The 14,106-nt window shown below is 47.3% G+C and overlaps 1 protein-coding gene across 5 annotated transcripts; it reads right to left on the minus strand.

The window, feature by feature from the left end:
• Positions 1-10,039: 10,039 nt before the first annotated feature.
• Positions 10,040-13,883, minus strand: THY1 (Thy-1 cell surface antigen). Of its 5 annotated transcripts, XM_090266114.1 has the most exons (5): positions 13,780-13,883; positions 12,866-12,900; positions 11,753-11,813; positions 10,942-11,274; positions 10,040-10,434 (listed from the first exon to the last, which is right to left on the minus strand). In XM_090266114.1, exons 3-5 carry the CDS (start codon positions 11,787-11,789, stop codon positions 10,322-10,324), a joined length of 483 nt encoding a protein of 160 aa, XP_090122240.1. In that variant the 5' UTR covers positions 11,790-11,813; positions 12,866-12,900; positions 13,780-13,883; the 3' UTR covers positions 10,040-10,321. The 5 variants fall into 5 exon arrangements, with proteins under 5 accessions (XP_090122240.1, XP_090122238.1, XP_090122235.1 ...); XM_090266112.1 differs by lacking the exon at positions 12,866-12,900; XM_090266109.1 differs by lacking the exon at positions 12,866-12,900 and having other exon boundaries at positions 13,768-13,883.
• Between the last annotated feature and the right edge of the window lie 223 nt (positions 13,884-14,106).

A 14,106-nucleotide genomic window follows, 5' to 3' on the forward strand; every position in this document is an offset into this window, starting at 1 on the left:
GTTGCAATAATTTAGTGAGAGATGGTGGTGGCTTGGGTTAGTGTGGTGAGAGGTGGTGAAAAATGGTTGGATTCTGGATGTCTTTTGAATGTAGAGCTAACAGATTCTTCCTATGGGTTAGGCATTATGAGAAATGGAGGAATTTTTGGCCTGAACACTGAGAGGATGTGGGCTGTGGGAGGAGCAGGTTTTGGAGTGTGGGTAGTCAGGAGCTTGGTTTAATACATTAAGTTTGAAATGTCTTTCAGGTATATCAGGCTGTCAAGAAAGCAGCTGGATGTACAATTTTGGCAAAATATGGGTTAGAGATATACAATTGAGAGTCATCAGTATATGGTTATTATTTAAAGCCATGAAATTGGAAGACATCACAGTAGAGCAAGTATAAATAGAAAAAAATGTGCAAGGACTGAATCCTGGAGCTCTCTAACATTAATGATTTTAGAAGTAAGTAGGAACCATCAAAGGGACTGAGGAATGGTCAGTGAAGCAGAGAGAAAACAAATCCAGGAGATAGTGGTATGCTGGAAGCCAACAGGAGGAGACTCACTAAGGAGGAAAGATTAGTTGTGTCAAGTGCTGCACACAGGTTAAGTAAGAAGAGTCTGAGAATTGATTGTTGGTGATATAACCTGACAAAAATGGTTTTGGTAGAGTGGTGGGGTAAAAGTTTGGTTGTGGGTAGGTTCAGGAAAGAATGGGAGAGGGATGGATACAGTATAGAGAACTCTTTGGAAGAGTTTTGTGGTGAAGGAAGGAAAGATACTGGATGGTAGCTAAAAAAAGAAGTAAAGTCAAGGATATTTTTTATATGTTTATATACTGATAAGAAAGAGCCAGTAGAGAGAGGGAACTGATGATGCTAGAGAGAGAGGGGAGTAGCTGGAGCAATATCATGGATGAGGTGAAAGGGGATGGAATTGAATACAGAAGGCCTGGGTTGGTTAGGGACACAAAGAGTTCATCCAAAGGAAGAAGAGAGAAGTCACAATATCTGGGCATGGATGCAGGGAGGTGAATGGATGATGCAGTAGAAGTGGAAATTCTCTCCTGGTGGCCTTTTACCTCTCAGTGAATTAGGAAGCAAGGTCAGCTGAGAGTGAATCAAGGATGAAGGAGGAAGAGTTGAGGATTTAGAAAAAGAGGAGGAATTATAAACTAGCCATTTAGGAAACTGGTTCTCAAACTTGATTGTGTATTAGAATTACCTGGAATCTGTTAAGGCTCCACCCAGAGTTTCTGATTCTGGAGGTTTGGGGTGGGCCTGAGAACTTGCATTTATAATGAGTTTCCAGGTGACCCTGCAGCTGTTGGTCTGGGGATGACCTTTTGAGAACCACTGTGGCAGCAAATGGGAGAGTGAATGAATTATGGAAATATAGTTAGGTTGTCAGGCAGCATCAAGGCCTCATTTAAAGTTAGAAATCATGGATTGAAAGCATCTCCATTCAGCATTCTTATCACATTCACAGTTACTGTCACAAGTTCAGAGTCCTGTATCTTTTTAACTTTCATTTTCTACTGACTTATGAAAGTCTCCAAAAGTTTCCCCTTTAAAAAATGATAGTCTTTAGCTTAGGCTCTAGCTCTCTCCTTTTCACAGTTCTCTTGGAGGAGTTGTGTATGCTATATTTCCCCACTACCCTGCATATGCAGCATCCTCATGTCTTTTGCCTCTCAGACATCAGGAAACCTCTTTTACCTAGTCGTCATGATCTTGACTTTCTGTAAACTCAGTACCTCCAACTACTCCCTCCTTAAAGTTCTCTTCTCCTTTAGGTTTTGGGACACAGTGCTTTTCTGGTTTTCCTCTTGATAATTCCCTTCTCATCCTCTTTTTTTCTCTAATGTTCCTTTATCCTCTTTTAGTGTAGCTTATAGCATACTGGTTGTTATAGAGTAGTACCCTTTATCCACAATTTTGCTTTCTATGGTTTCAGTTACCCACAGTCAACCATGGTCCAAAAATATTAAATGGAAAATTCCAAAAATAAACAATTCATAAGTTTTAAAATGCCCACTGTTCTGATAGCTTGATGACCTCTCACACCATCCCACTACTACAGGATCAGAATGTGAATCACCCCTTTGTTTAAAGTATCTGCGTTGTATATGCTACCTGCCCATTAGTCACTTAGTAGATGTCTCAGTTATCAGATTGGTCACAGTATTGCAATATGGCAGTGCTTGTATTCAAGTAACCCTTATTTTACTTAATAATGGCCCCATAGTCATTCACATAATGTTTATTACAATATATTGTTATAATTGTTCTATTTTATTATTAGTTGTTGATCACTTACTGTACCTAATTTATAAATTAAACATCATCGTTACGTATGTATAGGAAAAACATAGTATATATAGAGTTTGGTACTATCCCAGGTTTCAAAATTCACTAGGGGTCTTGGAACATATCCCTGGGAAATAAGGGAGGACTGCTGTATGTGTAGATTGCAGAGTTCCTGAGATATCTTCTTTTTTAAATAAAGATTATTTATTTTTTATTTTTTTAAAAAGTACATTTTATTGATTATGCTGTTACAGTTGTCTCAATTTCTTTTCCCTTTGTTCCCCTCTGCCCAGTACTCCCCTTCCCTCCAGCAATCCCACTTCCCTTAGTTCATGTCCATGGGTCATGCATATAAGTTCTTTGGCTTTACCCTTTCCTATATCATTCTTAACTTCCCCCTATTTTGTACCTACCAATTATGCTTCTTAATCTCTGCACCATTTCCCCACTTCTCCCCTTTTCCCCTCCTAGCTGATAACCCTCCAAATTACAGTAGTCCCTCTCTATATCGCGGTTCACTTATCACAGCCTCACTTTATCGTGAGATTTTTAAAAATATATTATATTTAATTATTTATCGCGGATTTTTTGCCATATCGTGGGATTTTGCGGTATTGTATATGTATGTTATTAAAGTTACATAGGTTTAAGAGTGTAGAATATGTTTAAGAACATAAGTAGTGTTTATAAAAGTGTGGAAGAGGTTAATGAGGGAGTGGGAAAGGTTAATAAGGGACTAGGAACGATTTATAAGTGTATGGGAAGGGTTTATAAAGCCTTAAAAATATATAAATACTAAAATAAATGTAAGGTTCCTACTTTGCGGATTTTCACCTATTGCGGGGGTGTGTGTGTCTAGAACGTAATACCCACGATAAGTGAGGGAATACTGTATCCCCATATCTATGATTCTGTTCCTTTTCTGGTTGTTTGCTTAGTTTGTTTTTCTTTTCATTTTTTTAGATTCTGTTGTTGATAGTTTTGAGTTTGTGGTCATTTTAATGTTCATAGTTTTGATCCTCTTTTTCTTTAATAAGTCCCTTTAACATTTCATATAATAGTGGCTTGGTGATTATGAGCTCCTTTAGCTTTATCTTGTCTGGGCAGCACTTTATCTGCCCTTCCATCCTAAGTGATAACTTTGCTGGATAGAGTAATCTTGGTTGTAGGTCCTTGCTTTTTATCATTTTAAGTACTTCTTGTAAAGTTTCTTTTCAGAAATTAGCTGATAGTCTATGGGAACTCTTTGTAGGTAACTCTTCTTTTCTCTTACTGCTTTTAATATTCTCTCTTTATCTTTAACCTTGGCATTTTAATTATGATGTGTCTTGGTGTGGTTCTCTTTGGGTCTAGCTTGTTTGGGACTCTCTGTGCTTCCTGGACTTGTATCTATTTCCTTTGCCAAATTTGGGAAGTTTTCTTTCATTATTTTTTCACATAATTTTTCAATTTCTTGTTCTTCCTCTTCTCCTTCTGGTACCCCTATGATTCGGATGTTGGTGTGTTTAAAGCTGTCCCAGCCCTAGCTGGTGTGGATCAGTGGATTGAGCACCAGTTTGTGAACCAAAGAGTCACTGGTTCCATTCCCAGTCAGGGCACATGCCTGGGTTGTGAGCCAGGTCCCCCATTGGAGGTGTGCAAGAAGCAACCACACATTGGGTTTCTCTCCCTCTCTTCCCCCCTCCCTTCTCCTTGCTCTAAAAATAAATAAAAAGTAAAAAAAAAAAAAAAAAAAAAAGAAGCTGTCTCAGAGGTTCCTAAGCCTCTTCTTGTTTTTTTCAATTCTTGTTTCCTCATTCTGTACTGGTTGCCTGTTTTATTTCTTCCTTATGTTAGAAATCATTGATTTGAACCCTGGTTTCTTTCCCTTCACCATTGGTTTCATGTGGATTTTCCTTAGTTTTACTTAGCCTAGCCTTCACTTCTTCCCTTCTGCCTTTACTGTACTCAAGCATATCTGTAAAGTCTATGAGCATCTTTCTCACCAGTGTTTTTTGAACTCTGCATTTGTTAGGTTGGCTATCTCCTCATTTTCAGTTCTCCCACTGGAGAGTTTTCCCTCTTTTGGGCCATACTTCTCTGTCTCCTCAACTTGACAAGCTCCTGTGTCTGTTTCTGTGTCTTAGGTAGAGCTGTTGCAACGATTATGTTGTAAGGGGCAGAGCCTTAAGTATTCATCAATGTGGGGTGACCTGTTTCACCAAATTGTGACGCTGTATGTGGGGGAGGGGTCTAAGAGGGAACAATTCTGCTTGCTCAGCACTCACCCCTTTTCCAGGTACTTCTCCCACTTCCTGTATGGGAGTGGCACCTCTCTAGCTGTTGCCCTGGCTGTGGTTCCCAGAGTGGGTGGATTTGTGGACGTTCTAGGATGATGGGTGCTCTCTAAACAAATGGACTCTGCTGAGAGATGGGCAATTTCTACCACCATCCCAACCCCCCACTTGTTTTCACAGCTAGAAGCTATGAGGCTTTATTTTCCCAGTGCTAGAACCCTGGGCAGCAAAGTCTGGCCTGGAGCTGGGATCACTTCCCAGGTGTCCCTCCCAGCTTTTACCCACCACACGGGAATGTGGGACAGCTCGTTCTGCTGGCCAGTGCTGCTGCCTTGCTGCTGCCACCTTGCTTCCACCACATCACCTCTGCCCTGGCTCCCCATCTCCATCCCTCCTACCCATCTGGATGAATATTTCTTCTTTAAATTCTTGGTTGTTGCACTTCCATACAGTTCGAGTTTCTGGCAGTTCTGATTGTTCTTTGTTTTGAGATTAGTTGTAATCCTTCTTATGGTTGTGAGAGAAAGTGAAGCATGTCTATCTACGCCTCCATCTTGGCTGGAAGTCTTAACTATTTTTAAGTTCAGTAGTATGAAATACTAGGTTATTTTAAAGGTATGTTTAGGTTTAGTTGTCATTGAAGAAAACTCAAAATAACAGTAGTTCAAACAAAGTGTTCCATGGCTGCTCTGACAGTTCTACCTGACATCACTACAAATGGAGGCTGCTACCTTGTGCTTTGTCACTTGTAACAGAGCTTCTATCTCATAGTCCAAGGTGGTTTTTCTAGTTCCAGCCATTATACTCACATTTCAGCCAGCATTAAGGTGAAGGGGGAAATGTGAGTCCAGAGTCACCAGGAAATCAGGAGAGGGCCGTGAGCTTATAGCAAAACATTTGATTTATTGGGGACATTCTCCAGTGAGAGGGGGAATTAGTCAGATCAGAACCAATTCCCACCTGAAAAGGGTTCAGATACTGGTTTTTAAAGCAACAAACTTCACTAGGGAGAAGTGTATGTTGTATAAGTTTCTATTGGTTACTTTCTATATTTTAGTGAGTTGTTGTTCCCTTATTGGGTAGGGGGTTTCTCTTTGGGCACTGTAATCCACTCCCCTTCCAGGCCTTGGGATGAATACACAGTCTCAAGGTTTTCCTTTTCTCAGCTAGCGGAGATGATACACACAGACTTTCAAGGGCTACCCCATTCCTGCACTATCATAGTTTACTTGTGTTGTTCAGAATGCCTGGTAGCCTTATCAGACCAGGCTCAGGATTACTGGGTCAGTGGGTGAGACACATCCTCCTTTGCTTCAATGGTGAGGGTCCTGCCTTTGTTTTGGGGTTATTCTGTTCTCTTCTGTCCCTTCCTATTTTTCTGTTTTGGATTGTTAATTCTGTTACCTATCAGGAAAAAGCACACATTCTCCCTTTTAGAGCACTTTGTAGAAATTACACACATTATTCTGTGCTTGTGTCTCACTGGACAGAACTTTGCCACATATGCTCATCTTGCTGCAAGGGAGTTGGAAAGAGTTGTCTTTGTCCTGGACCACATATTCCAATTCTGATTTATGGGTTCTGTTTCTGAGAAAGAGAGAATTCACGTTGGGGAAACTCCAGCAGTGTCTGTCACAGTTTCCCTGCTTCATAGCAGTGATCACTACACTGAAATCAATGCCTCACTTCTTGCTGAACTGTAGATTCCGTCAGCCAGGGGCTGTGTCTTTTACCTCTTAGCATAGCCAAGTGCTTAATATCTGTTGTACAAATAAATGGTTCTAGTGCAACCATTTTATTTTATTTTTAAAAAAGATTAAAAATATCCTCACCTGAGGATATATTTATTTATTTTAGAGAGAAAGGAAAGGGAGGAGAGAAGGGGGGGTGAGAAACATGGATATGAGAGAGAAACATCGAGTGGTTGCCTCCTGTATGTACTTCTTCTGGGAATTGAACTGCAACCCAGATATACACCCTGACTGGGTATCGAACCCTTAACCTTCTGGACCTGCGACCTTTTGTGTATGTAATGATGGTCCAACCAACTGAGCCACCTGGCTAGGGCACACAACCATCTTATTTTAAAAATTAGAGAAGGGAGTCACTGAAGGGTGAAGTGATTAGGGTCATTTAGTCCTGATTCCCCTCAAATTCAGGAAACTGCCTTCCTGCATACTGGGCATGTGGACTCCACTGACCATGCCTACTTGCAGACACTCTCTGCCTCTGCTGCTGGGCAGCTCCAGCTGTCAAAGGCCCCTTTCCAGGGTGGAACTCTTCCCTTGGTGATATGCTGCTCTCCCTGTGTCCATTTCCATCCTGTCACCTGCTCCTGGGGTTTTCCCTGTCAAGCAGTCTTCATAGGACATGATCTTTCTTCAGGGGTGGCTAGACATTTGAGGCTGAGAGCCTCAGGCAGAAAGGCAATCACACCTTTGTCCTGAAGCCGCCATGAGTTGATCAGAAGAGAGCTGATGACCCTCACACATTGCCAGGACTCTGAAGGACTGTAGCCCCAACATTTCCTCAATGGTAGATGAGGAAGTGATTTAATCTTTATCTGGGGATTTGCTTCTTTCACCTGTAAAGACATACATGCCCTTAACAACATGAAAGCTGCAGAGAGGTTAATGTCATGTTGAGGAGTTTGGAGGATGCATGTCACAGGTCCCCTGGATGCCTAGTAGATTTTATTAGTTGGCCAGTGAAAGTCCCAGCGTTTCCTCATGGTGATCCTCTTGCCCTTCTCAAGGGATTTTTTTGGTGTTGGAGAGACCCTCACACTGTGCCCCTCCAGGTATTCCTATCTTGGTGGGTGATCCAATCAGAAATGGTGGTGTGGGGAGGGATTTCTGTTGCCACTGAGCAGGATTTCTAGGTGGGGACTGAGATGGCTGAGGAGGTGAAGAGTGGGGAGCAGATTGATGAGTTGAGGTCTGGGGCATGTGCGCAAGAACCAGGGTTGGCCCCAGCCCTCTTTATCATTAGCTAAGTCACTGCAGATGTCCCCTAGCTGTCACAAGACCTCCCAATTTGACCAGAGAGGAACTGGTGGCTCTTGTGCCTTCCTCTGAAAGCCCTTAGCAGCCCAAGCCCACAACTCAGTCTTTCTGGGTTGGCTGATGTTGTGAGGCCTCATGGTTCTGAATGTAAGTCGTAGGGCTCCTTCTTGGGCCCAGGCCTGTTCGTTCCCGTCTTCACCTTTCATGCCTTCCTATAGTCCCTGGTCCTCTGATGGCCTCTAGTTTCTTAAGCTAAACTTGCCCATCGTGAGCCTCAGGTTTTCCTTGCCTAAGCATGGCTCCAGAAGGCAACACTGTCTCCCCAGAACCCTTGTAGGGTGTGGTCACTCAGTTCTTCAGGGAAACAGTGCCAGGGTGTGACAAGGACTACATGTGAGGCATCACACAGGTGCCAGGATCTCACCATATTTTCACAGTTGAGGCTTCACACCTGGTTTCCCAATCCCTTCCAGAAAGACCTTCCAGCCTTATCTCTTATTACCCCTTGTGTGGCATTTGAACTCCTTGCTCCCTCTAAGGCTTTTTAAATTTTCTTGGCACAATGTTTGTGGTTCAAAGAAGGGCAGTATAGAGGGGCTTGTGTCGATGAGTGTCTCTACCTCTGGAGACCCTAGAATGGCTGCACCATGCTCAATGACCATCAGTCCATACAGGGTTGGGTGGGTGTAATGGTTGGTGACACAGGCAGCTCCTTCTCTTTCTGCAGGCCGCTCTTGCCTCCTTTGGGGCATGGTCATTACAGGGGCTGCTGGCAAGGCATTGCTGAGAGGTGTCAGGAGTAGAAGCTGGTGGCATGAATTTAGATACTGGGCTTTTAAGCAAATGCTCAGAAAAAATCATTTTACCCAGAGCTAAATAACAAATGAGTCAGCCTCTGGGTAGTTGCCACCCTCCTCCCCGAATTCCCTGGCAAAACAGGAAAGGCTGCCTGGGGACTGCCTCACTCTGCCAGCAACTGGAACTCGGAACCACTGTGTGATTCTGTTCTAGCACCCAAAGCCAGCATGAGCCCTGATGCTGCTTACTGTCTGCACATTGCCTGTTAGGGGAGGGAGCCATGGGTGGGCTTCAGCGCTCTCTCCCCACCCCCAGTCCTTTACATGGCCTTGTTGGATTTAAGAGATGCTGTCCTTACACCTTCATGATGTGGGCCCCTCCTGCCATGCCCACTGCTGTTCCTCTACTTGCCCCAGGACTTGCCCTCTCCATAGCAGATGTAACTTTTGAGGGGGCATTTGAGAAGAACCAGATCTGAGGGGAAAAAGTAGACTCCACATCTTAGTGCTTGTTAGCATATTCCAGAGCCAGGGCCATGTGACTTGGTCCACACATTGGTAGGTGAGTCTGTCATTCCCACCAGGTAAGTGAGCAGAGATGGAACATTCATTTATTTGGGCAAATGTGTCATGTTAGAGTCATTCTGAGAAGTCCAGCATGCGTTGGTGGGAAGAGGGAGAGGAAGAGGTGGCAGGTTGGACCTCCTGGACGTATGGCTAAAGGAGGGTGGCAGACTTGGGGACAGAAGCAAAGCAGAGCCAGGAGGACAGATTTCAGAGGCTTTGTTTTATTGTGCAGTTTTCTTTTTCCTCAGTGGGATGTCATAAGCTGTGGTGGCACTATACATGGTCCCAGGATGGGCAGAGCTGCCAGATGGGGAGCTGGGTGTTGGGAAAACCCATTTCTCAAGGCATGATCCACTCACAGGTCTCACAGGCTCCCCCCTCCCCCCCCGAGATCCCTGAGAAGGCAGGCTGTGGGGCAGCAGGATGTCTGAGGCTCAGCTAGCTGGGGTTGGCACCAGCTGTGGAGGGAAGGAAGAGCCTCCTGGAGAAATACTTGGGCCAGATTGCATGGTTCTGTGGCTCCCCATAGCCTGCTTACTGCCTCCAAGTCAGCATTCCAGAAGTTCTCAGGAGCTTGGGACAGCCTAGGAAGGGGCATATCCTCCTTTGCTGCCCTCTCAACTACCGGTTGAGGCAGTGAGGAACAGTAGGCTCCCATTTTTACCTTCCTTAGGTAGTGAGGAATGAGAGGGTCACTCTTTCTAATCCTCCATTAGCAATGCTCGCTGGGCAGAACCTGCATTTCCACTGGACCATGCCCTAGGACCAAGGCCCCTAGGGGACTTCTGAAGTGAAGAAGACAACTTTTGTGCTGGGACAGAGAATGCCACAGATGATGCTCAGTTCTCTTCTCATGTGATAGACCACAAATGCTTGGTGGTACCTCCACATTTGGGGGTGAAGGGCTGCTGAGAGATGCTCTAGGCCCAAAGACAGCCCATCCCCCTCCTCATCAAAGTCTCTTTCAGGCTTCTGGTTCCTGTGGGCAAGGATGACTCCCTAGGGACTGGCACCCCTCTGTCCTACAGCCCCTCCCATGCCCTTACTCTCCATTGGGTCCCCAACACTGGCTTCCCTTTTCACAAACTGCCAAAGAAAAGGAAGGAAAAACCTTAAATAAGCCAGACAGAAGCAACTCTGGAACAAAGAGGACAAAAAGCTAGTGGTGGGTGGAGAGAGTGTGAGGTGGCAGTGGGGTGAGGGTAGCAGTGGAGGAGTGGGTAAATAATGGCATGCGGCACTGAGATTCCTTATGAGGGATGGGGTCCCCATTTTTTCCCCAAGGTGTGTAAGGGATTGGGGGAAAGGGGTCAGCCTACTCAGAGAAGTAGGATCTCTGGACAGGGTCTTGTGGCTTCCTGTATCCTCCGTGGGCCCAGCCAGTCAAAGGGAGATGAAATCCATGGCCAGCAGGAAGGGCAGGGAGAGCAGGGGCAGCAGCAGCCATGATGCGCCCTGGGCCAGCAGGCTTATGCCCCCACACTTGACCAGTTTGTCTGTGGAAAGAGAAGGGGGTAGAGGGACAAAGCAGAAATGAAGAGCAGGACTCAGGCAACCAGAGGCCCAGAGCAAGGATACATTTCCCTAGGGATGGGGGTGGGGGCTGGAGCCAAGGCCAGTCTGGTCTAACGAAACCAACCTTCTCTCCCATTGCAGGTTCCTGAACACTTGAACAAACATCTTAACACATCTTTACTAAGCATCCTCACAAGAAAACTGTGGGTGAGGGGTTTGCTCTCAACCCTGTCTTCCAGGTTGGGAGAAGGATTGTGGAGGCCAAGTGATTTGCCTTCAGCCATGGTGGAAGCCTCTATTATGCCACTCTGCCTGTCTGACTATACCCTTAAGCCTTCTCTCCATTCACATTGAAGGCAGTGATTCCCCAGGGCACAGGGAGTCTCTTCTCTGGACCAACCAAGGGGACTGTCTGCTGTCCTAGGCAGCCAGTTTTTCCCCAGTCTACCTCTTCAAGCTCACTAAGCCTTGTTGGGGGGTTGCCTCACCTCTGATCACAGCAACATTCTTGTAGGAGGTGGAGGACTGGCTAGAGAGGCGGAGTTCACATATGTACATTCCCTCATCCTTGGAGGTGAAGCCAGATAAGTAGAGGGTCTTGGTGTTGTACTTGCTGGTGAAGTTGGTTCGGGCGCGGTACGTGTGCTCAGGCACTCCCACAGTGCCAAAGAGCACGTGCTTCTTTGAATCACGGGTCAGGCTGAACTCGTACTGAATGGGCAAGGAGGTGGTGTTCTCATGGTGGCAGTCCAGACGAAGGCTCTGGTCCTCCAGGCAGGCTGTCAGGCTGGTCACCTTCTGTCCACTGGCCACCTGCAAGACTGGTACCAGCAGTGCCCACCTCTGAGTTGGGGGACCTGCATAGCAGGGGACCTCCAACCCACATTAACAGGAGAGAAGGGCCTGGCCAGGGAGGGCACAAGGATCTGCGCTCTGAGCACCTTTCCCATCACAGCATGCTGCAGACACCAGCCTTCCTCTCTCATGTACTCTAGTCCTGGGTCCCACCAGAGTATCCTGGGGGAAGGAGACCTTGGGCAGTTGGTGTGTAGGTTCCTGGTTCCCACATGGAGATGGAGATTCCAACTTAATATGGGGTAGGCTCTGTGAAATATGTTTCCAAAAACCACCTCAGGCAGTCAGAAGATGAACTAGGTTGCTCAATTGACTTAGGAATGAAAAAGAGCCCCTTCTCCCTTAGTCATCTCCACCTTCTGAGGTTGTGAGGAAGAAGCTAGCTTCTCTGAAAGGAAGGAAGCCAAGGTACTTGGAACCCCAGCCTTGCCGCTTGCCCAGTACCTGTCAGCAGGAGAGTGAGGCTGATGGTGGGGTTCATGGTGCCAAGAGCTCAGTTCTGGACCTAGGGGTGGGAACAGGATTGGAGTCAGCCAAGAGATGAGGCGGATATTCCTGCACGCACTGCTAGGGCTGGGGGTCCATGGAATACAGGCTATAATGTCCATGGCAGGCATCCAAACCCTTCCCTACAGCCTTCCTTATCCCTGCTTCTCAGTGAAGGTGACACTGCCACTCATTCTTTCCCCTCAGGGAAAGCAAGAGGCATGTGTCTGTGCTGAACACTTACTAGCTGGGTGACTCTTAGGAAGTGACTTTAACTTTACCATTTCATTTTCCCTTCTGGAAGGCAGGGTCTTCCTGTTTCATAATTGTGGTAAAATACACATAACACAAATAGTGGTAAGTTCACTTATGTAATATATTGTTCGGCAACCAATATCCAGAACTCTTTATCTTGCAAAACTAAAACTCTCTTAAACAAAAACTGCCCATTCAGGGACTTCCTAGTTCTTATTCAGAAGAAAATCCGTGTCCAAACAGTTACTGGCACATAACAGATGCTCAAAAGATATTGAATGAGTGAATGAATCTGAGCTTTAGATAACCACATGGTTGTGATGTCATTAAGAAAAATGACAAACACCTGGCACTTTGCTCCATTGTAAGTGATCTACACACTAATTTCGCTCATCTTAGTGACTGTGTGGTTAGGGATGATGTCTGGTGTGTGTGGCTAAGGTGCTCCCAGATAGCACTGTACTTGGCACACGGCTAAGGATGTTCCCAGATGTGTATAAGGGAGTGACAGTGCTCTCCTATTGCATATGTTGCTGGACTGCATAGAAACCAAGATGTTTCCAAATGTCCAGTTCTCTTTTCAGAATTGGCTTCAGTATCCTCCCTGCCTAGGCTCTCTACCCTGCCTTTTGCAGTTTAGGCTGGCAAGGCTACTTGGAGCAGGTATCCTAGCCTGGCTGTAGCGGTGCTCCGCTAGGGAGAGGCCACAGGAGCTGCCACAGGAGCGGCGCCTGAGAGCGTGTGCCAGGCCAAGCCCTGGTGCGTGCGCTGGGATGTGCTCTGCGAGTCCTGGGGTGGCTAAGGTTAGGTTCATACCCTCTGGGATCCAAGTCGAGAGGGACCTGGAGGTGCTGTTGGAAAAGAAAGGGAATTAGCATTTTCTTTTGATTCGCGGACACAGTTATGGAGAAGTGCGAGTTTGGGGTTTAGGAGTGGAAGCAGAGGTTAGAACAAAAACGCGAAGTGGGGCTGGAAATGGAGGGGGTGGTACAGCCAAAGGGAGGGTTACAGAGAGGCAGGGGAGGCACCACCCGTTTTCATTTCCTCTGCCTAGTGTCTTCGCAGACGAGAACCCAGAGAAGCTCTGAACTAACTGCCCTCTCCCGCCCGCGTTCGACTAGCCCCACCCCTTATTCCTTTTCGGTGTTTCAATCCCCTCCTTTCCCAATTGAGGTCTCCCTTCCCCCGCTCATCTTTTTCGAGTTCTCCCCTCCCGCGTCTGCCAGCCTGCCTCCCAGTCCCCGCCCGCGCCACTGCGGTTTCCCGTTACTCGGTTTCCCATTTCTTGGATGCCCCGCACCCAGCCCACCCCGACGTCTCGGGGCAGAGATTTCTTCCAGCTTGCCGTCCTCTGTTCTCTTCCCCGAACTGCAACGCCGTCACCCACCCCACCGCTTTTGCAAGCCGGATTTGGGGTCATCTGGGCGGAGAACAGAACCCCAGGCTGTCCTCGGCGCTCTTCCTCCCGGTTCTCCTCTAGCGCCCCCGCTCCAGGAACCACCCCGCCAAGCGGGCGAAAGCCCGGCACGCCGTCTTCAAAAGGCGAGGTGCGGCCGGCTCCCGCCCCTCCCCGGGAAGCCGACCCCTCCCCAAGCACTGTGCGGCCCCTTCCCAGGGTACCGCTGAATCGTCCCCTGAAGCCTCGGGTTGGGAAGGCTTGCGTGGGCACTTGGGGCCTGTAACAGCGCCGCTGGGGTGAGGGTCCCGCGCTCACTGACTCAGGCTCCCACCCGGCCTCCGGTCCTGCGCTGCTGCAGCCTCTTCAAAACGCAGCCTCCGGATGCCGCATCCTGCCCGGCGCCCGCAGTTTTCACCGAGGGCGGGAGAGGAGGAGCCCGGGGGGCCCGGGGCTGGGCCAATCAGAGACTCAGGGGGAGCGAGAAAGGGCGGCAGGAGGCAGTGGCGGCCCAATGTTGGCGTGGGAAACGGCCGTTTGCCGCAGAAGGGAGTCCTCGCCCTGCGGCTCACAGGCTTGACCAGTGACCCCGGGGATCGAGGTGGGACAGCGTAGGCGCCGCCTCCCAGAGATCTGCAAGTACTGCTCCCCGTTCAAGGCG

The sequence above is a fragment of the Furipterus horrens genome, unplaced genomic scaffold, assembly GCF_987537825.1.
Source record: "Furipterus horrens unplaced genomic scaffold, mFurHor1.1.pri manual_scaffold_2, whole genome shotgun sequence".
NCBI classification, from domain to species: Eukaryota; Metazoa; Chordata; class Mammalia; order Chiroptera; family Furipteridae; genus Furipterus; species Furipterus horrens.